The 21,989-nt window shown below is 38.9% G+C and overlaps 1 protein-coding gene across 1 annotated transcript; it reads right to left on the bottom strand.

The window, feature by feature from the left end:
- Window positions 1–21,066: 21,066 nt before the first annotated feature.
- On the bottom strand, window positions 21,067–21,537 carry LOC139195060 (uncharacterized). Its single transcript, XM_070820242.1, has one exon. The coding sequence runs from the start codon at window positions 21,535–21,537 to the stop codon at window positions 21,067–21,069; it is 471 nt and encodes a 156-aa protein (XP_070676343.1).
- Between the last annotated feature and the right edge of the window lie 452 nt (window positions 21,538–21,989).

Here is a 21,989-nt window from a genome sequence, read left to right as displayed (position 1 = left end):
TATTGCCAGGGGGAGGGCTCCAAGGGTGGAGATGCAAATGGCAATTACTGTTCATTAATGGCAGTTACTATTCATTAAAGGCAGTTACTGTTCAAAAGGGTGGATTCAATAGTGGATTGCCAGGGGGAGGGCTCCATGGGTGGAGTTGCTCTTATGCTTTGCGCCTTGCGCGTAAGCTCTAATCTGTTCATGTTCCTATCAAATATTATATAGGATAATAAATAAATATATATATATATATATATATATATATATATATTTGAAACTAGGAACTTCATTCCAGGGCTAAGAAGTCAAAAGGTACACAAAAGCCTACCAAGAGGCAAACACCAAGAAAGATAGACTAAAGCGAAAGCAATGAAACGGGATACATCCAAAAGACGCTTCAACCAAGTGAAAGCGTCACTCCAAACACCGCCACAACAAAATTAATGCGAACACAGAAGACCATCCTTTTTCAAAACATGCACCAACGAAGATGGGGGCCTATCGACCCAAACATAATCACACATCTTCGAAAAACCAACCCAATGCAAGAACATCTGCCACCTTGTATTCTTCATTTTTTTTAAGCCTAAGAAAATTTAATTAACATGTTTATTATTTAAAACAATAAATATGTGTTAAAATATCATTGGACCAAAATAAAAAGGTGAATATGTAGTGTACTCGTTAATGGAAAGGGACCCTCTCCATATCCCTTCCTCCTAATCCTGAAATCAGAGGATCCGTGCCATTGAAATTTGATCCAACAGCTACAAACAGGGGCCCACTTTAAAAGTTATAATAACTTCAGCTGTTAGATCAAATTTCAACTGTACGGATCCCCTGATTTAGTGGATTAGGAGGAAGGGATTTGAAGAGGATCCCTTTTCCTCTTTAATGAGTACCTAAATTAACCTATTATATATGTGTAGGGGCAGAGCCAGGTATAGGCTACCTATGGCCCTGGTTCCCCCACACATTTTTCTTATTTTAATGTACATTGTGTCCCATTGTTAAACTTACCAAAATACCCAACAACAAAGCCTTTTCCCTCTAAGTGGGGTCGGCTATATGAATCCTAGAATGCCATTGCGCTCGGTTCTATGTCATGTCCTCCGTTAGATCCAAGTACTCTAAGTCTTTTCTTAGAGTCTCTTCCAAAGTTTTCCTAGGTCTTCCTCTACCCCTTCGGCCTTGAACCTGTCTCGTAGTCGCATCTTTTCACCGAAGCGTCAGTAGGCCTTCTTTGTATATGTCCAAACCACCGTAACTGATTTTCTCTCATCTTTCCTTCAATTTCGGCTACTCCTACTTTACCTCGAATATCCTCATTCCTAATCTTATCCTTTCTCGTATGCCCACACATCCAATGAAGCATCCTTATCTCCGCTACACCCATTTTATGTACGTGTTGATTCTTCACTGCCCAACATTCCATACCATACAGCATCGCCGGCCTTATTGTCATCCTATAAAATTTTCCCTTGAGCTTCAATGGCATACGGCGGTCACACAACACGCCAGATGCACTCTTCCACTTCATCCATCCAGCTTGTATTCTATGGTTGAGGTCTCCATCTAATTCTCCATTCTTTTGCAAGATAGATCTTAGGTAGCGAAAGCGGTCGCTCTTTGGTACTTCTTGATCTCCGATCCTCACCCCTATCTCATTTGGGCCTTCATTTGCACTGAACTTGCACTCCATATATTCTATCTTTGATCGACTTAGGCGAAGACCTTTAGATTCCAACACTCCTCTACAAAGGTTAAGTTTCGCATTTACCCCTTCTTGAGTTTCATCTATCAACACTATATTGAGAAAGGGTATTACAGCCACCACCACTGCATGAAAACATAACTAGTTGTCAACTATATAAATCTACCAAAAATTTGGCACAACTTCTCCTAAAACAAAGAAATAAACTTTTATTTTTGGAGTTTTAGACACAATGCTTTTAGTGATTTAGCTTTAGTTTCGATAATAAGTTTGTACACTACCATGTGAGCTAATAATACAATCATGCGTCATTTAGAACAAACTAGATAATAATATTAAACAAAATTAAAAAGTAAACTTTTATTTTTAAATTTTAGAAAAATGCTTATTTTTAGTTAAAAATAGTGATTTGTTGTATGCATAATTTACTGAACGATTATGGAGGCCATATAGAGAGAGAAGGTGAGGCATAGAGAGAAGAAGAAAGAGATGTATAATTGTGGGTGTGTTGTACCCCACCACATTGTGCCTTTATTTATGGTAGTAGGGAAGGGTAATTACTTTCCCTTTAGGATTACAATATTTAATAGGAATATAAGACACATTCCTATATCTACTAGGATTTACACAATCACATTCCTAATTTAATAGGACTGCAACATTCCCCCTTGAGTGTGTAAATACTCAAGTAAATGGCACATCAGGTCTTCAATGATGAAGCAAGTACAGTTGATGAAGTCGTCGGCACAATGAGTGAATGCGAGTCTCATATCAACGAAAGAATGCATAAAAAGTAAAACTCACAAAACCTTTCTATGGTAAAACCCAAGGTGGGAGAAAAAACCCATAGTCTAAGGAGTAAAGTGAGAAGTTGCATTAAGTCAAAACTATATGCCTTTTGGACGCAAGTAGAAGAGCTTACAAGGGTATGATCAGCCTAGGATGGGTACCTCATTAACCCAGTTAGGTAGCAAAAACCCAATGGGAAAAATACTCCTAATCGTAGGGAAAAAGAGTACATTAAGATCAAGTGAGTATACTTCTGGATACTCCCCCTGAGTTTGACATAACTTCCAAATGAGAACTACAAGCATTGCATATGATAGTTAGGCATACCAATTCCTCGGACAAGCTTCTGGAAGGTTGACTTCGGCAATGACGTCATGTAGAGGTCAGCAAGGTTGTTTAGGATCGGCTTGCATGACTTCAATCTCCTGATGCTTTGCTGATGTAGACGTAATATGTCTTGGTGTTGATTTCGTTGATGTATCATTGATGTATCATGTCTTGGTCTGTTGGATACATGCGGCATAGTCTTCATGGATCGTCGTTGGGACTCAACGATGGATGAAAAATAGCAAGTACTTCGAAATGCTTAACAAGAACTCCTAACCATGTCTTACTTATGGCATAGTGAAGTGAGGTAAGTCTTGGAACAATTCGAAGGTTTCGCAACTAATGGTCATATCGTGGATCTCCAAGATATTACGATATCCCTAACGGTAAAGACATAACCATTCAGGGATTTTGCCTTGTGTGGGTTGGATAAGTAACCAACGTCAGCATCTTTACCAAGATCAACAACAAATGAGATGTCTTGTCTTAATATAATGAGCTAAGTACAACGAAGCACAAAGTTGAACTTTAGATATGGAATTTCGGATTCCATAACCTCTTCAAGGGTCTCATTTGCATATCACGTATGGACGATCAAAGGTATACTTAAAAGGTGACACCTCAAGGTGTAGTTCGATTGGTAGACCAAAATAATGTCAGAACAATGTTTTAACTTTAGGTCAAGGCACAAACGAGTTTGCCCAATATCCTTTATCTTAAATTCCATCTTCAGGTGCGAGGTAATTTTATCAAGCTCTTCCAGAGTTTTAGTGAGATTCATGTTAACGACATAAACTGTAACTCAAGCAATTCCAAATAAGACTTCATAGTTTAATACGCAAGGGCATAATTCATATCCCTAATTAATCAAATAATCACTTATTCGAGTATACCACATCCGTCGGTTTGTAAGTGAACACCTCAAACAAGTTAAGAGGGTGCTCCGTGGTTTAGAACTATTTGAACCAGTCCATGTAATTCTTCGGGAACTTACATCTAAATCTTCGTATCTATATCCCTATGGAGAAACACTAACCACATTTAATAATGTTGATATCAATCACAGGACGTTTGAGAGAAATCTTGTGTCGTAAGGCGTGCATCATAACGCTTCCTTTCCCACTTGTAACATAATAAGGTTACCTTAGGCAGTGTAGGAACGACAGGTCCAATACACACTTTGGTAAGGAATTTAACCTGGATTGTAATTTCAGTTGTCCAATCAGTTCTACATTGTCACTTAATCAATGGAACACGGTTCGATATTGTCGTTTTTCATTTATGTCAGTAGCTACCATATGAGTGAAAACATCATCGATGGTAATCTCATTTCAATTCCATTTTCTCATCCAAACTAGTATATTGGACCAAAAAATTCAGTCTCGGGAGTAATCCGAATTAATCTCATGAGATGGAAATAATTTGAGACAGCGATCGAGTTTAGATTCATTGTTGTGCCATGTCTTTCTCTTCTAGTGAAGTGAATCCTACGAACTGAGTGATCTGTCGTGCTCCAGACCAAGACAGATTGATTGGCTATCCGCCGGTGTACCGAATCGTCTAACAGAGGCGTCCAAACCATCTAACAGGGGAGACACACCCTCCAGGGATGTTGACTCGATGTCCGTTAAGTACGTCTATCCTTACAGGCATGTTTGCAGCTGGTATGTGATCTTGTCACTTTAGCTAGATCAGAGGAATGCCTTTGGAGCAACATTCTAAAAGCTAGAATTTATCGCACTTGCTTATCACACTTGTGCGGTATGGAGATCGAGATGAGATATAGTGGGCAACGTCTATGCAAATTCACGTCGTTCTCCAAGAACGTTGACGTTTTTATCTCCCCCTAACGACGGAAAGACTGTCTCATTAAAGTGACAACCCACAAATGAGCAGTAAAGAGATCGCATACAAGGGCTCTAAGAGAGCTAGTGTGAAGGAGAATCATGATCGACAAAGATTCACATCCTTCTTTGAGGACCCATATTGATACGTTGCGGCAACGCAACTTGGCACATGGAATGCACACCTAAATGCAGCATAAATATGAAAATCGCCAGGTTCGTACCTAGTAACCACCTAAATGCAGCATAAATATGAAAATCGCCAGGTTCGTACCTAGTAACCAACTGTAACATCATATAGGTTAGGTGGCAATGGGCCTCAAGGCGAACCAACATAACTGTGTACAAGATTGCATAACCCTAGGCAAAAACTGAAAACTTGGTACGTTCACCAAAATTAGGCCAATCATTTAAATTGCGCTTTATGATCACTAGGCAAGGCTATTTAGGGTGAACATAGGAATTCGATGTTCAATTATAAACCCAAAATACATGCAATACTTTATCGAAAACCGTCGATATAAACTCTTCGGCATTATCCAATCTTTTGGACCTTAAGGGATAAGTAGGGTGGTGAACCCTTAATCGGCCATAAGGTTTAGCAGCAATGTGTGTAGACAAACATGTGATCAGTTTGTCGATTCATCAACCAAAACGATAAGTATTTATATAGTCCGCATTTTGGTTGGATTAGTCGACATATATTCCCTTGAATCCACTGTGAAAAGATAGTCATGTCGTATCTTTGTGAGGAATGATATAAAAAATCAATTTCCCTAATGAGCATGCTTGGCAAAGTGTGCTTGTAGGTACAATATCCTTACTTCAGATAAGGAAATGCATTGTAGCATCATTGTTCGACCTAAGTGTCTTAAAAAGTCATGCCAAAGCAAGTTAACTACTCAATCACCAGGCTTCAGGCCGGCCACATGTAGTATATTCCCAGTTGGGAGACAACCCATTGGCCCCAAATCAAAGTTTCAGGCTCATTTTTAGAGGTACTGCAAAGATATTTCACTCTATTTTCTTCAATGGTTTCATTTCTGATCATTATCATCTCGAATATCTTTAAAAACTCAACGTCAGGGAGAATTTAAGGTCCCTTAAATGGTAATTCAGTACCATTCCTACAACGAGGAGCGTGCCAATACTCATAATCAGGTTGGATAGACCTGAAGTCGTTGTTAGAGATGTGATTTAGGTGTAAAGTTAGTATGCGTAGTACGCATTCATCCAGACAACTAACTTTCCCACATTCCTACCTAATCACGTGTTTAATTGAATCGGTCACATGTATTAAGAAACATGATTCAATTAACTCATATTCGAGGACAATATCAATAAGATTGTCCATAAGTAAAACATACACCAAACTTGAATCTAAGAACATAGAAAAATGTTCACAAAATAAATGGTTTACTAAGGGGATTTGGCTAACAAGGCCATCCATGTCAAAATTCTGCTCTTCCAACGATGTTTGGTGGAGCAAAATTAGTCTCATATATTGACTATGAGAATGGTACTCCTCAACGACATTGGTAAGGGCAGAAACAGATGCGTAACCAATGATCTATTCCATCGAGACGAAAATAGATTATGCAGGGTTGAGGTTAGGGAATACTATCCTTTATTCTTAAAGTTTTAGGTCTTAGGTGCCAAGGATCATGTTTCGGGCATGATGTCACACATTGGCAGGCCTTGATTCTACCAAATGTTGTAAAAACAAACTCGAAATTGGATTATGAGAGAGATAGACCTCGAATTGGATTCGATAGGCTCCAGCCAAAGCTGGAATGGTCTGTTCAGTAAGTCTCTGTCGAAGCAGAGTAGTACCATTCGGTGCACCTATGCCAAAGCAGAGCATGCCCTTCGATGCATTCCTGACAAAGTAGAGCATCATCATTCGGTAGATTTTAACCGGACTGGGTTTAAGCCATTCGGTAAACTCCAACAGAAGTTGGGTCTATACCTTTCTCTCATGTTTGTGGTAGTAATTAGATCCGAGAATTTGGTAAATTTTCGCTTTCTACACTGCTGTTTCAAGAGCGAGTTAGAAACATGGAAGGACGACAAAAGTATCCTCCAGTCAAAATTCGATCAGATTTATAAACTTTAGAATTGTACTTATTCATAGACGTAATCATGGTGTGCTTCGAGCAGTATCTTTCATGATTAGACGGTTCATATGAGCGAGCCAAAGAACCATGGAATCCTCAAATGAAGATTATGGTAGAGGCTTATTCAGCTCTTTCATGTCATTGTTAGCTTCAATAGTTTCTCAGCTTCTTGATAGTCAAGTGTAGATTCACGTCTTGTACCCCTACATAAAGTGGTTTCTCTTAGAAACATCCAAATCAAGAAAATCGAATTTGTTACGGTTCGAAAATCCACTGAATTGGAGGGGATAAGATTGTGATTGGTGCTATGGGAATGAATCATCCATAAGCATCAAAGTTAGAACATTCAAGTTCTAAGACATGGTTTTCATGAAAAAAAATCAGGTTTTCATGGATGTATTGTTTTATGAAAACTTTGGGTTTCAAAGGCACTAAATTTGAAACTATAGGTTTAATTTAGTTTATGAACGTTTAGTTCATAAAAGAGAAGTTCCTGCAAGAACACAGAATGCAATATACAACTAAGTGTAGTGGATTTGGGTTGCTTTAGGAACTCAAGTATGAGTGCTTCGGGACTATGAAAGTGAGTCAATAGTTCAAAGAAGAGGAATAAATTATTGAATCGTTAATGTCCAAAAGTGATATTCAGGTCAATAATTTTGGATTAATTATCAAATTAATGGACTGCAGGTTACTTTTAATTAATTCAATAAATCGGGACCATTCGGGGTCGATCGTAGAAGCAAAATAATGACTTGTGGGTCATATTAGCTTCAATTGGCGGTGGGCCAAGTGACAAGTGAATTTTAGCTCATTTAAAGTTAACCAAAAATGTCCCAAAAATATTTAGGTATGGTTAAGAAGCACGAGATACCAAAACAATGGCATCGGGTCGAGAAAAAATAAATAAAGGGCACAGCCTATCACGTGTGGGCTAGTTGTGTGAGGCACGGCCCTGCAGAAAATTGAATGGCTGCAGGCTATGAGCCATGTGTTAGGAAGAGCCCAGCAACTTAGAAGCTGTTGGAAATGGGGTGAGCAAAAGCCCAGCATGTGCTAGCTTTTGGGCCAAGAGCCGCAAGCATGAAGCCCAACACCAAGGACTCAAGCAATCTGACTTGGTCCAATTCGAGTGTAGCAAACCGAAGCCTTGCAATTGGAATGCGGATTGAGACTTCGGGGCAAGCCCAGCCAGTAGCAGGCTTGTTGTAGGCAGGCTGGGACATAGGATAAGCCTAGCAGCATAATGGCTACTAATTTGGGCCAAGGGCTCAAGGGCAGGGCCCAGCATGCGGCTGCAGGCCGAGCTGGAAGCGAGCTGGGGCTTCAGAACCAACTAAAAAAACCTTCCCGAGCCACAGGCCTAGTCATTCTTGCATGCACCAAGCCTAAAGAGCTACTGCCTTTGTCTGAATGTCAAACGCCATAAAAAAAATCCCAATAAACTTTGTTTTTTTTTTTCCGACATTCCTAGGGTTTGAAAAACCCTAATTGCTTCTAATTTATTTTGTTTCTTTGACTCACAATTTCATATAGCAATTTAATTGCGTAATGCCTGAAACAAATATATATAGTGACAAGTATATGAACATATAATATATATATCGTAAGGTAAATATAAATGTAGGGGTTCATGCATCATAGGGAATGTTTTCATACTTCAAGGTTGTTTCAAATATCTTACTTTATTTTAAGCATACTTGATTGGCGGAAAACAATAAAAAGCCTTTGAATTTGTAAAAGATCCTTCTCGAAAAGCCGGAATTGCATCTCCAATGCGTTGTATCACATTCAACATAGAAAGATTAAATTGAATCAATAGCATGTAGATCAATTCGATAAAATAATAAATTAATCATATAAAGATTGATTAAAACGTAATACTCCCCTAATTGAAGATCAAACTCTCTTTAGCGCAACGTCAAGACCGTGCTGATAACATGTTGTATGCATAATTTACTGAACGATTATAGAGGCCATATAGAGAGAAGGTGCAGCATAGAGAGAAGAAGAGAGAGATGTGTAATTGTGGGTGTGTTTTACTCCACCCCATTGTGCCTTTATTTATAGTAGTAGGGAAGGTTAATTCCTTTCCCTTTAGTATTACAACATTTAATAGGTAATCAATTCCTAATAGGAATATAAGATACATTCTCATATCTACTAGGATTTACACAATCACATTCCTAGTCTAATAGGATTGCAACATGATTTAACTTTAGTTTGGACAGTTGTTTGAGTTAATGTCGTGTCATTTGAATTAAATAATACACCCATGCATAATTCAAAACAAACTTGTAATAATATTAAGTTAAATTACAAATTCAAGGAAAAAAAAGAAGAGAAAAAAAATAAAATTTGTTTTAGAAATAATGCATATTTTAATTTTAATTTGAGAAAAATTTTAAATTAGTTTCCGGTCATTTGGGTTAAAAAATACAACTATGCATCATTAATAACAAACTAGATGATAATATTAAGTCAAATTACAATCCAAAAAGAAGAATTATTTATTTTTATTTTTTTGGGTTTCAGAAACAATGCTTATTTTAATTTAGAAACAATGAGTTTAATGTTAGTTTTGAAAATTGTTTTGGGTGTGTCCTATCATTTGGGTTAAATAATACAATTGTACATCATTTAAAACGACCTAGATAATAATATTAGTCAATTTATAATCTAAAAAAAAAAGGAGAAAAAAAACTTTTCTTATGAGGTTCTAGAAATAGTGCTGATTACTATTAAAAATAAATAGTGGTCTGTGATGAGGAAGATAGAGGTTTGGTCGGTAAGGACTCCTCGAGGGAATTGATTGCATCTTTATCTGTTTTTCAATTTATTTTTGGACTAAGATCTGTTGATAGGGCTGAAATGTGAACTTGGGCGTGATGTAGTCAACGGAATGGGCCGACGGAGAAAGATTACTGTCAGGTGCACATGTTGGAATTTAAAAAGCTAGTGAATGCTGGGCCTTTTACTTCGCGTGCTGGGCTCTAGTTTCTTACCCTGGTCCCCCCTTAAAATTTGTCCTTATTATTAATAAAAAGTGGATAAGTGTTTTTTCTTAAAATAAAACTTGTGTCAAACGTTTTTTTTAATTATAACTCTCGATTAAATTTTTTAGGCTAAATATGTATGCATTTTTTACATTTAACAATTTTTTTTTTTGCAAGTCGCTATTTATCACAATTGTGGAAATGTGTTAAGTTTTTACATGACGATGTGGATTCAAATTCAATCGGTGGCTAATTTAATATTTAATTTAACAAAATCTGTTATTTGACAAAAAAAATATTTGCTTTTTTCTACAATTGTGGTGCCACATGTATATAACTAACTTTCTTTTTGTACCAAAATTACAAGATAGCAAATGATTTGCTAACATTTAGCCAATTTACTCGCAAGTGGCCCTTATAAGTATTGAGCCCTTACATGACGGTATAGGTTTGAATCTCGTCGATGACTAATTTGACAAAATTTACCGTTTGATAAAAAAATCTAGCCAATTTACTCCCCCTTAGAGATGAATATAAAAAAATTTAAAAAATTAAAAAAAAAGGTGAAACGATTATATTCACAATAATCTCTACAATTTATCGATGAGAATAGGTTCCAGTTAAATGGGTTTTTTTTTATGATGAAAAATATATATTGTTTAAGATATATTCGTATTATATTAATACATTTTAATTCACACTTTAAAATCTTATTATGCACTCTAAATTTTTTATAATTAAACAGTACACATATTAAGAGTGTACAATGAGATTTTTAAAGTGTCAATGACAATTCACGGTATGAGTCTATTTGGACCCAAAATTACACTATCGGCCCGAGTAATCGAGGCCGTTGAGTAAGCATACCTCCACATCGTCGATGAAAAAGTAAAGATAATTTTATTAAAAAATAACATTATGATTTTTATCATAATTATCTTTTAATAATGATTTATCTTGACATTTTCTTATAAAATAATATATCTCCAAGCTAGGAATCAACGGCACAATTCAAATTAATGTGGATATTTGGATGTGGATATGTGGCACAATTCAAAATGAATTTAAAATTCATTTAGTTGGGGTCAGGATGCTTGCAACAATAAAGATGATGGTTTTGGGTAACAAATGAGACAAGAAGTCTAGGAAAGCTAGTCTTTTGGTGATGATGTGATTCCTAGATAGGCTTTTCAATTTGTTTGAAAAGTCATAGATGACAAACAGATTAGTTTTCTTCTTAGAGTTTAAGTCGAAGTTGAACACCATCAGCCAAGCAAATATCAACCCAGAGTCCATTTGAGATAGAAATAGGTCTCATTAAACACGTGGTCTCATCATGAAATACTATTTGGCTTCACATAGGCACAGGATAAAGATGCATGCAGATTATACTAAAGAGATTAGGATTTGACCGAAAGCTTGAACGGTGGAAGTATTTTAGTAGCATGGTGGAGCTTCATAACTTATCAACCGTGTACTCATCCCTATAATTACAAGAAACCGTGCAACACAAAGGCTCCCCAACTCAACACACAAACTACCCTGTGCAAACTCTCGCTCTACGTGAAACCTCTCAACAACCTTGAGATTTTTATTTTCTTTTTCGCCGACACATCTTCAGTTTGGATAAACAGCACTGTGAAGGCAACCGGCGAACATCTTCAGTTTGGATAAACAACACTGTTGCCGTAGAATCAGCCGACTGCAAAGCACCTTCAGTTTGGATAAACAGCACTGCGACGAGGCCGACTAATTATCTATCCAAGTCTCGGTCGAGAAGGATTTTCAAATCCTTATTGGCAGAGGTCATCTCACGAGCCTTCTCGATGAAGTGAGGTGTTACGAATCATTAGATTTGGCGCATTGAACACCGAGTTATTTTATGATTGGATACTCATAAGTTGGATTTAGAGTTCAGCATTATGACGACTGAACCACATTTACGATTAAGACGCACATTTGCTTTGAATACTTGTGTCCATACAGTCTGGTGTCCATTTGGCGTACTTATACTCTTATGAATATAATCACCGTGACCGAATCCGGCGTCGACGATTTGTGAACTTCGCAGAACTAGCAGCCTTATCTTCAGGCTCTAAAACCCGAAAGCCAAGACATGTTCATTCCTCGGCCGCAGTCACGAGATCGAGAAGTCAGCATCATATCCGGTGCTACATCAACATATTTTACTCCTCGGCCGACGAGTTGGCACGCCCGCATACAACCGAATGACATAATTAGCTCATTAGTTACTTGGCCTGCGCGCCACGTAGGCTTGGTAGTTTTTAGGGTCAACATTTTGGCACGCCCAATGGGACACAGTGCTAAAACTACGGAAGTTCACATGATAAATCAAGATTTCAATCAAGTTCCGTTGGAGACTTGGCGCCAAGTGAAGCATTGCTACAAGAAGAAAGCAAAACTCCTTGACAAGTTGTCTAGAAGATAGGGGCAATTTTCCACTCCAGCAACAATCAAACTTCAGCCTAGGAAAATTGTCAAGACGGCCGAATAAAAACCTACACCATTTGTTTGTTCAGTATAGACTGAAAGTGTGGTAGGCCTAGAAGAAAAAGTTCAAGTTTCTGAACCAAAAATTGACTCAGAAAATGATTCGTCAAATGAATGTTCCAATAATGAACGAGGCCGATACACGGCTTTAGACGAAAAAACCACATCAATTGATATGGTAATTGGAGACATGATCTTAGAAGCCGAAATCACGCCAATTGATATGATTATTGGTGATAAAGCCGATATAGAGAAATCCCATTTGGCTAAGCTGTTCGAGTTAAGAGCCGAAATTAACAAAATGATTATGCCTGGGGGCATAATAATTGTTCAACACATTCGGCGGTCGAAAATGAAAAATATTTCGCCAAGTCAAAAATATTTGGAGAAAATTCTTTATTTGGCCTAGAGCAAAATCAATTTGAAAATTTTGTTATTACAAGATCTCGACTTAGAATAAAGCATCGTTGGCCTCCTCCTTCTCATGGATATGCCACTTTTATTCCCGTATTTTAGATTTCAGTTTTCTTTTTATATATTCTTATCCATCTGGTTGTTTGATCCGATGATGCATACGAAAATAGGGGGCAACGGGGACCTCATACACATGACCTCATACAAAACTATATAAAAAAATTAAAATAAAAAATAAAATAAAAAAGGGGAAACAACTTTCGGCTGTCTAGGCCGAGGCCAAGAGAATCAGAAGGATGCTATGGTGGCCATAGCGTTGGCCGATTAAAAAAATTAAAAAAAATTAAAAAAAAAGCTTTAAAGTCTGTGCCCCTAAAGACTTGCTTGAAAGTGGAGGGGATATTAACAAAGCCATTCGGCCCTTTTCTTTAGTTTTTTAGGCGAAGTCCTCCAGAGGGTAAAATGAAGGCTCAGAAGTGCATGGTAGCTGTATTACATGGGAAAAGGAGTAGGTATGCCATGACAGAAGATAATAATGCCGAGTAAAAGAAACTTGGCTGAGTATAATTCTTCGGCCGAATAAAAGAAAGTTTGGCCGAACTCTAGACCCCAAATTATTTTTTCTTACCCCCTAATTCTTTTCGACCTTGGTTCATGATTGCTTATCACTTCTCTTCAACCATGGGTAGTTCTTTGGTCAAAAGAAGCCATGACCATTTTCTCTCGACACATTATTTAGAATCAGCACAGCAACAGGTTTCTCTCAGCCTAATAAGTAGGTGGTCAAGGTACTCCTGATTGGTTGGAGAGACTTAATTTCCTTAACCATTCGGCTTACGAGCCAAAGCTCAAGGAAATTGGGGGGCAATGTTTGGACCCAAAATTACACCATCGACCCAAATAATCGAGGTCATTGAGTAAGCATACCTCCACACCGTCGATGAAAAAGTAAAGATAATTTTATTAAAAGATAACATTATGATTTTTATCATAATTATCTTTTAATAATGATTTATCTTGACATTTTCTTATAAAAATAATATATCTCCAAGCTAGGAATCAGCGGCACAATTCAAATTAATGTGGATGTTTGGATGTGGATGTGCGGCACAATTCAAAATGAATTTAAAATTCATTTAGTTGGGGTCAGGATGCATGCAACAATAAAGATGATGGTTTTGGGTGACATATAAAACAAGAAGTCTAGGAAAGCTAGGCTTTTGGTGATGATGTGATTCCTAGATAGGCTTTTCAGTTTGTTTGAAAAGTCATAGATGACAAACAGATCAGTTTTCTTCCTAGAGTTTAAGTCGCAGTTGAACACCATCAACCTAGCAAATATCAACCCAGAGTCCATTTGAGATAGAAATATGTCTGATTAAATACGTGATCTCATCATGAAATACTGTTTGGCTTCGCATAGGCACATGATAAAGATGCATGCAGATTATACTAAAGAGATTAGGATTTGACCGAAAGCTTGAACGGTGGAAGAATTTTAGTAGCATGGTGGAGCTTCAGAACTTATCAACCATGTACTCATCCCTATAAATACGAGAAACCGTGCAACACAAAGGCTTCCCAACTTAACACACAAACTGCTCTGCGCAAACTCTCGCTCTACGCAAAATCTCTCAACAACCTTGAGATTTTTATTTTCTTTTTCGCCGACACATCTTCAGTTTAGATAAACAGCACTGTGAAGACAACTGACGAACATCTTCAGTTTGGATAAACAGCATTGTTGCCGTAGAATCAGCCGACTGCGAAGCACCTTCAGTTTGGATAAACAGCACTGTGAGGAGGGCGACTGATTATCTATCCAAGTCTCGGTCGAGAAGGATTTTCAAATCCTTATTGGCAGGGGTCATCTCACGAGCCTTCTCCGCGAAGTGAGGTGTTAAGAATCATTAGACTCGGCGCATTGAACGCCGAGTTATTTTATGATTGGATACTCACAAGTTGGATTTAGAGTTCAGCATTATGACGGTTGAACCACATTTACGATTAAGACGTACATTTGCTTTGAATACTTGTGTCCATATAGTCTGGTGTCAATTCAGCGTGCTTATACTCTTACAAATATAATCACCGTGACCGAATACGACGTCGACGATTTGTGAACTTCGCAGAACTAGAAGCCTTATCTTCAAGCTCTAGAACCCGAAGGCCGAGACGTGCTCCTTCCTCGGCCGAGCTTGGCCGACAAGTTGGCATGCCCGCATACAACCGAATGACGTAGTTAGCTCATTAGTTACTCGGCCTGCGCGCCACATAGGCTTGTTAGTTTTTAGGGTCAACAGAGTTGAACTAAATTACAAAATGAATCAACAATAATTTAATATGAAACTGAAAGTTAAAAAAAATACAAACTTAAAATAAAAAATAATACCATTGAACCATAACGTGACAAAAAATTCTCTTTTTTTAAAAAAAAAATAAAAGTATTATTATATTCTTTCTTTTTTTTCAAAATCAAATGATTCTTTATATGTTTGTTGAAAGTAGGGCTGGGCACTTGAAAAAAAAAAGCTTTTTAGCCAAAAGGGTTCCTGAGATTTGCATAAAACATCACTTTGGTCCTTGAGATTGTTCACCATCCATTATTTTGGTCATTCTGTTAAAAACTCTGTTAAGTGTCCTGGAACTCTTGGCCGAAAGTTTGGGCAATTTTCAAAGCTTCGTAACTCAATCGTTTCTTAACCAAATTCGACCCATAATATATCAAAATGAAGATAGGAAAGTGTAGAACAAGATTATACCTATTTGGAAGCCCAATGGTTGCCGGAGATGGCCGAAAATTAGCCTGAAAGGTGACTAGTCTGCGGGAAAGCTGGAAACTGGGTAAAATTTAAACGTTGAGACATTTTTGAATCACTCGATTTCGTTGAGTATTGAAGAAGTTATGAACGTTTAAAGTTTACCCAGTTTCTAGCGAGTTTTCCCGCGAAACAGTCACCTTTCAGGCTATTTTCCGGCCATCTCCAGCAACCATTAGGCTTCCAAATAGGTATAATCTTGTTCTACACTTTCTTATCTTCATTTTGATACATTATGGGTCGAATTTGATTAAAAAGTGATTGAGTTACAAAGCTTTGAAAATTGTCCAAACTTCAGGCCAAGAGCTTCGGGACACTTAACGGAGTTTTTAACGGAATGATTAAAATAATGGATAGTGGACAATTCAAGGACCATTTCTATTGATTTTTAATCTCAGTGATCAAAATGATATATTATGCAAATCTCAGAAACTATTTTGCCTAAAAATCTAAAAAAAACGAAGAGTTTGTTGTAGGCCTATTTAATTGAGTGATCTAAGGTTTAGAGAGAGAGGGAGGCCGGCCACTTTAGAGAGAAGAGAGATTGATTTAATTGTGAGGTGTGTTTGATTCACCCCATTGTGCCTTTATTTATAGTAGTTGGAAGGGTAAATACCTTTCCCTTTATGATTACAACATTTAATAGGTAGTCTAATCCTAATAGGAATATAAAATACTTTCCCATATTCTCTAGGATTTACACAATCACATTCCTATTCTAAATAGAACTGCAACACTCCCCCTTGAGTGTGTAAATACTCAACAACCATCGCATCAGATCTTCAGTAGAGAAGGTAGAATAGTTGATGAAGTCATTGGCACAACGGGTCATCACGAGTCTCAAATTTAATTTGAAGTATGCATATGTAAAAACTCACAAAAACCTCGCTATGGTAAAACCCAAGGAATGGGGAAAACCCATAGACTAAGGAGAAAAGTAAGAAAATATGCATAATGTCTAAAATAATCGTCAAACTGGACGAATGTAGTGAACTCAACGGAGTATGATCATCCCAGAATGGGTGCCTCGTTAAAACCTAGTTAGGTAGCAAAAACCCAGTGGGAAAAATGCTCTTAATCGTAGGGAAAAAAAGTACATTAAGATCATGTGAGTATGCTTCTAGATACTCCCCCTGAGTTAGACATAACTTCTTAAATAAAAGAACTACAAGCGATTTAATTCTAATAATTTACGCATACCGATTCCTTAGACGAGCTTCTGAAATGTAGACTTTGGCAATGACTTGGTTAAGAGATCGGCCAGGTTGTCCTGGGAACGGATTTGCTTGACTTCAATGTTCTGATGCTGCTGCTGCTGGTGTGAGTAAAAGAACTTTGGCGCTATGTGCTTGGTGTTGTCTCCCTTGATGTATCCCTTTTTTAACTGCTCGATACATGCTGCATTGTCTTCAAAGATCGTCGTAGGAAGGTCAACGACTGATGTAAGACCACTAGTGCTTCGAATGTGTCTTATTACTTCTCTCAGCCAAAAGCATTCACGCAATGCTTCATGCAGGGCGAGAATCTCAGCATGGTTAGACGAAGTCGCAACTAGCGTTTGCTTGGTAAACCTCCAAGAAATAGCAGTGTCTCCAACGGTAAAGACATAACCCGTTTGAGAACGTGCTCTATGTGGGTCAGACAGATATCCAGCATCTGCGTAACCAACAAGGCGAGAATCAATCCTAGATCCATAGAGGGCGGCAACACTAGGAGATTTGTGGGTATAGAACAAGCCCAAATCCGTAGTACCCTTGAGGTAGCGGAAAATGTCTTTGACACCATTCCAGTGCCTGCGTGTAGACGCATTGCTGTATCTAGCCAATAGATTCACAGGGAAGGAGATGTCAGGTCTAGTGCACTGAGCCAAGTATAATAAAGCACCAATTGCACTTAGGTAAGGAACTTCGGGTTCCAAAATCTCTTCCTCATCCTCATTTGGACAGAAGGGATCTCGTTTAGCATCTAGAGTCCGAACGATCATGGGTATGCTCGAAGGCTTAGCTTTATCCTCATTAAAGCGACGTAACACCTTTTGGGTGTAGTTCGATTGATGTACTACGATTCCATCTGAACAATGCTCGATCTCCAGGCCGAGGCAATATCGAGTTTTCCCAATATCCTTCATCTCAAATTCTGATTTCAAGTGTGCAACAATTTCCTCAAGCTCTTCGGGAGTACCAATGAGGTTCATGTCATCAACATAAACTGCAACAATTGCAAATCCAGAATTTGACTTCTTTATGAACACACATGGGCATAGTTCGTTGTTCACATAGCCCTGACTTGTCAAATATTCACTCAGACGGTTATACCACATCCACCCAAATTGTTTCAATCCGTAGAGTGACCTCCTCAACCTAATTGAGAGAGTGTTCTGTGGTATAGAACTATTTGAGCCAGTCAATGGAAGTCCTTCTGGAACTTTCATGTATATTTCCGTATCTAGATCCCCATAAAGATACGTGGTTACCACGTCCATAAGCTGCATATTCAGTTTTTCAGAAACTACCAAACTAATAAGGTAGCAGAACGTTATAACGTCTATTACGGGGGAATATGTCTCCTCATAATCAATTCCAGGGCGTTGAAAGAAGCATTGCGCTACGAGGCGTACTTTCTATCACACTATTTCATTCTTCTCATTACGCTTCCTTACGAAAACCTACTTGTAGCCAACAGGCTTCACGCGTGGTGGTGTAGGGATAACAGGTCCAAACACTTTACGTTTCACGAGCGAATCAAGTTCGACCTGGATTACTTGTTTCCAGTTTGACCAATCAGTTCTACGTCGGCATTCATCGACGGAACGTGGTTCAATGTCATCGCTAAGCATGATGTCAGTAGCTACTGAGTACGAGAATGCGTCATCGACGATCATCTCATTCCTATTCCAAACCTCATCCAATACTGTGTAATGGACCGAAATCTCACGATTCTTGGGAGGCCGGCATGTTTCTTCTGAAGCATCACCGTAATCTAGAATAACCTCATGCGTTGGAACAGATGAGTCAGCGATGGTCGGATTCGAACTAGGGTCACTAGTTGGTGCCATTTTCCTCTTCCAGGGTTGTGAATCCTTTAAACCAGGGAGTCTGCCACGCTTCAGGGTCGGAGCAGATGATTGGCTAATCGCCAATGTACCATGCCGTGTGGAGGGTGCGGCCTCCCCACCTTCGGGGACTGCTCGGCCTTCCCAGACGGGCTGTTGATGTACACAGGGTACATCTATCCTTGCAGGTGTGTTTGCATCGGGTATATGTGATCTTGTCACCTTTGCTAAATCATTAAAAGCATCCGGCATGCTTTGAGCAATGCTCTGAAGATCTATAATTCGTCGCACCTCAGTTTCAGACTGGGCAGTGCAGAGATCTAAATGAGACATAGTGGGAGCATACCACGACAATTCGTGGCGTTCTACAGGAACGTTAGCATGCTTATCTCCCCTTAACGACGGGAAGACTATCTCATCAAAGTGACAATCCGTAAAATGTGCGGTAAAGAGATCTCCTGTCAAGGGTTCTAAGTATCGAACAATTGATGGCGAATCATAACCGACATAGATTCCCATTTTTCTCTGAGGACCCATTTTGGTATGTAGCGGCGGCGCTAATGGCACATAAATAGCGCACCCAAACATCCGTAAATGCGAGACGTCAGGCTCGTATCCAGTGATCAACTGTAACGGTGAATGTGGTTGGGTAGCGATTGGCCTCAGGCGGACCAACATAGCTGCGTGCAATATTGCATAGCCCCAGGCAAATACCGGTAGTTTGGTTCTCATAACCAAAGTCCAAGCTATCAATTGAGGGCGCTTTATGAAAGCTTCTGCCAAGCCGTTTTGGGTGTGAACATGGGGCACAGGATGTTCCACATTAATCCCTACTGACATGCAATAATCGTCAAAAGTCTGTGACGTAAACTCTCCAGCATTATCCAGTCGAATCGATTTAATCGGATAATCAGGGTGGTGAGCCCTTAGCTTAATGATTTGAGCTAGGAGTTTAGCAAACGCGGCATTGCGTGTGGACAACAAGCAAACATGTGACCATCTTGTCGATGCATCAACCAACACCATAAAGTATCTAAATGGTCCGCATGTTGGTTGGATAGGTCCACAAATGTCCCCTTGAATCATCTGAAGAAATTTAGGAGGGTCTTGATTAATCTTTGTATGGGAGGGTTGAGTATTCAACTTCCCTAAAGAACACGCTATGCATGGCGGGACTCCAACGTGTGGATGTAACTTATGCCCGTGTGAAGATTTGAGGATACGGTGCATCATGTCACGTTCAGGATGTCCCAAACGGTCATGCCAAAGCAACAAAGTGTCCTGGAACGCAGGCATAGGGCCGGCCACACTGTGGGCCTCTATGCTGCGAATGGTTGTGATGTACAACTTACTCGGCAGACGTTCCAACTTCTCGTGAATATGTTTCTAGCCATATTCGTATGAAGTGATACAAAGAAATTCAGAACCATGATCTTCAGTGGTTTCAAGATGATATTTATTATCTCGAATATCTCTAAAACTCAGCAACGTTCTTCCGAAACGTGGAGAATAGAGTGCCTCCTTAATGGTCAAGATGGTACCATTAGACAACATGATACGTGCCTTTTCGTATCCTTCAATCAGGTTGGATGAGCCTGAGAGAGTTGTCAAATGAGCTTTCTTGGGTATGAAGTTAGTAAAATAGTGTCATTCACGCAAAATGGTGTGCGTAGTTGCACTATCTGCCAGACAACTAACTTCCCCACTAGACATACCTAGAAATAAATTGATTGAATTGGTCACATGCATAAATATAAGTCCATTCATTCAATTAAGCAATTCAAGAAAATAATATCCATTCCAATAACAATCCATAATTCAAAACAAACCAAAACCAAACAAATGATTCTAAATACATAGAAAAATTGTTCAAAATTAAACCATAAACCTAGCAAAATATGGGGGTAGAGGCCAACCACTCCTAGTGGGTTCGGCCACTAGGGGCTAATGCCCTAAATCATGTCTAATTTAGTTTTCCATAGGTGCTGATGCCTCCTGGAAGTTTGATATCTCCATTAATGTGGTTACATAGTCTGGATGATCCACATGAGCAAAGTTAGACTCACAACGGGAGTGATACTTGGCAATAGCCTCAGGGGAAGCTCGACATACGCGTGACAATGATCCTTTGATCCACAGCGATAGCACATATCCAGTTCAATAGAAATGGCCTGAACGGGAGCTTTGCCCTTGTTCTTGAAGTTTGGGACCTTAGGTGCGAGTGGTGGATGCTGCTGGGTCACAATTCTTCCCTTAGGTGCGACACTCTGTTGACCTTGGGCCCGTGGTTAGGCTTGCCGCCCATTTCCACGGCCACGACGGTTCTTTCGTCGTTTATGGCTGCTAAAATTGGTCGCATACGCTTCAGGCACAGCGTTCGAGCCAGTGGTTCGAGCTTGATGATTCCTCATCAAAAGCTGGTTCTACTTTTCAGCAAGAAGTAAAACAGAGATCAAATCCGAAAACTTGGTGAATTTATGTGCCCTATATTGTTGCTACAGGACAATATTGGTGGCATGGAAGGTCGAATAGGTCTTCTCCAGGAGATCTGATTTGGTTAGTTCCACTTTGCAGAATTTCAACAAAGAACGGATTCTACAAATTTCCGAGTTGTATTCATTCACGAACTTAAAATCTTGGAAGCGAATATGCTGCCAGTCGTGTCTTGCTTCAGGCAAGTATATGTCTTTCTGGTGATCGAAACGGTCAACCAGAGCAAGCCAGAGGGTGCGTGGGTCTTCCTCAGCGAGATACTCAGTCTGCAATGCATCATGGATGTGTCTTCGAATGAAGATCATTACAGTAGCCTTCTGAGCTTCGTCGACAAGTTCGTCGGCAATAGGTGTCTCAATAGTGGCTCTAATACCCTTTGCAGTGAGATAGAGCTTCACGTCTTGAACCCACTTTAGATAGTTTCTTCCAGAGACTTCGAGAGCGGAGAAATCGAGCTTGTTCAAGTTCGACATGTCCCTAAAACAGAGGGAAAAACGTGATTAGTTATATGGTAAGCCATAGACATATATCGTAGAACATACAGGTTCTATAAACATGTATTGGTTTAATTTATGCATGAAAACTTCAGGTTTCATGTGGTATGTTTTGAATGAAAACTTCAGGTTTCAAAGGCACTAATTTTGAAACTACAGGTTCAAATTAGTTTTATGAACGATTAGTTCATAACGAGAGGTTCCTGCAAGAAACACAAAATGCAATATACTAACTAAGTGTAGTGGATTTGAGTTGGCTTCGGGAACTCAAGTGTGAGAGCTTCGGTACTACGAAAGTATGTGACGGTTCAAAGTATAAAAATAAATTATTGAATCATTAATGTCCAAAAGTGATCTTCAGGTCAATAATTTTGGATTCATTATCAGATCAGTGGACTGCAGGTTACTTTTAATTAATTCAATAAATCGGG

Source organism: Malus domestica, chromosome 04 (assembly GCF_042453785.1).
Source record: "Malus domestica chromosome 04, GDT2T_hap1".
Taxonomy (NCBI): Eukaryota; Viridiplantae; Streptophyta; class Magnoliopsida; order Rosales; family Rosaceae; genus Malus; species Malus domestica.
This window is presented reverse-complemented; position numbering and strand designations above follow the sequence as displayed.

Bases quoted from the DNA above. Each gene is read 5' to 3' on its own strand.
- LOC139195060 (XM_070820242.1), bottom strand. From the start codon at position 21,537: ATGTCGAACTTGAACAAGCTCGATTTCTCCGCTCTCGAAGTCTCTGGA.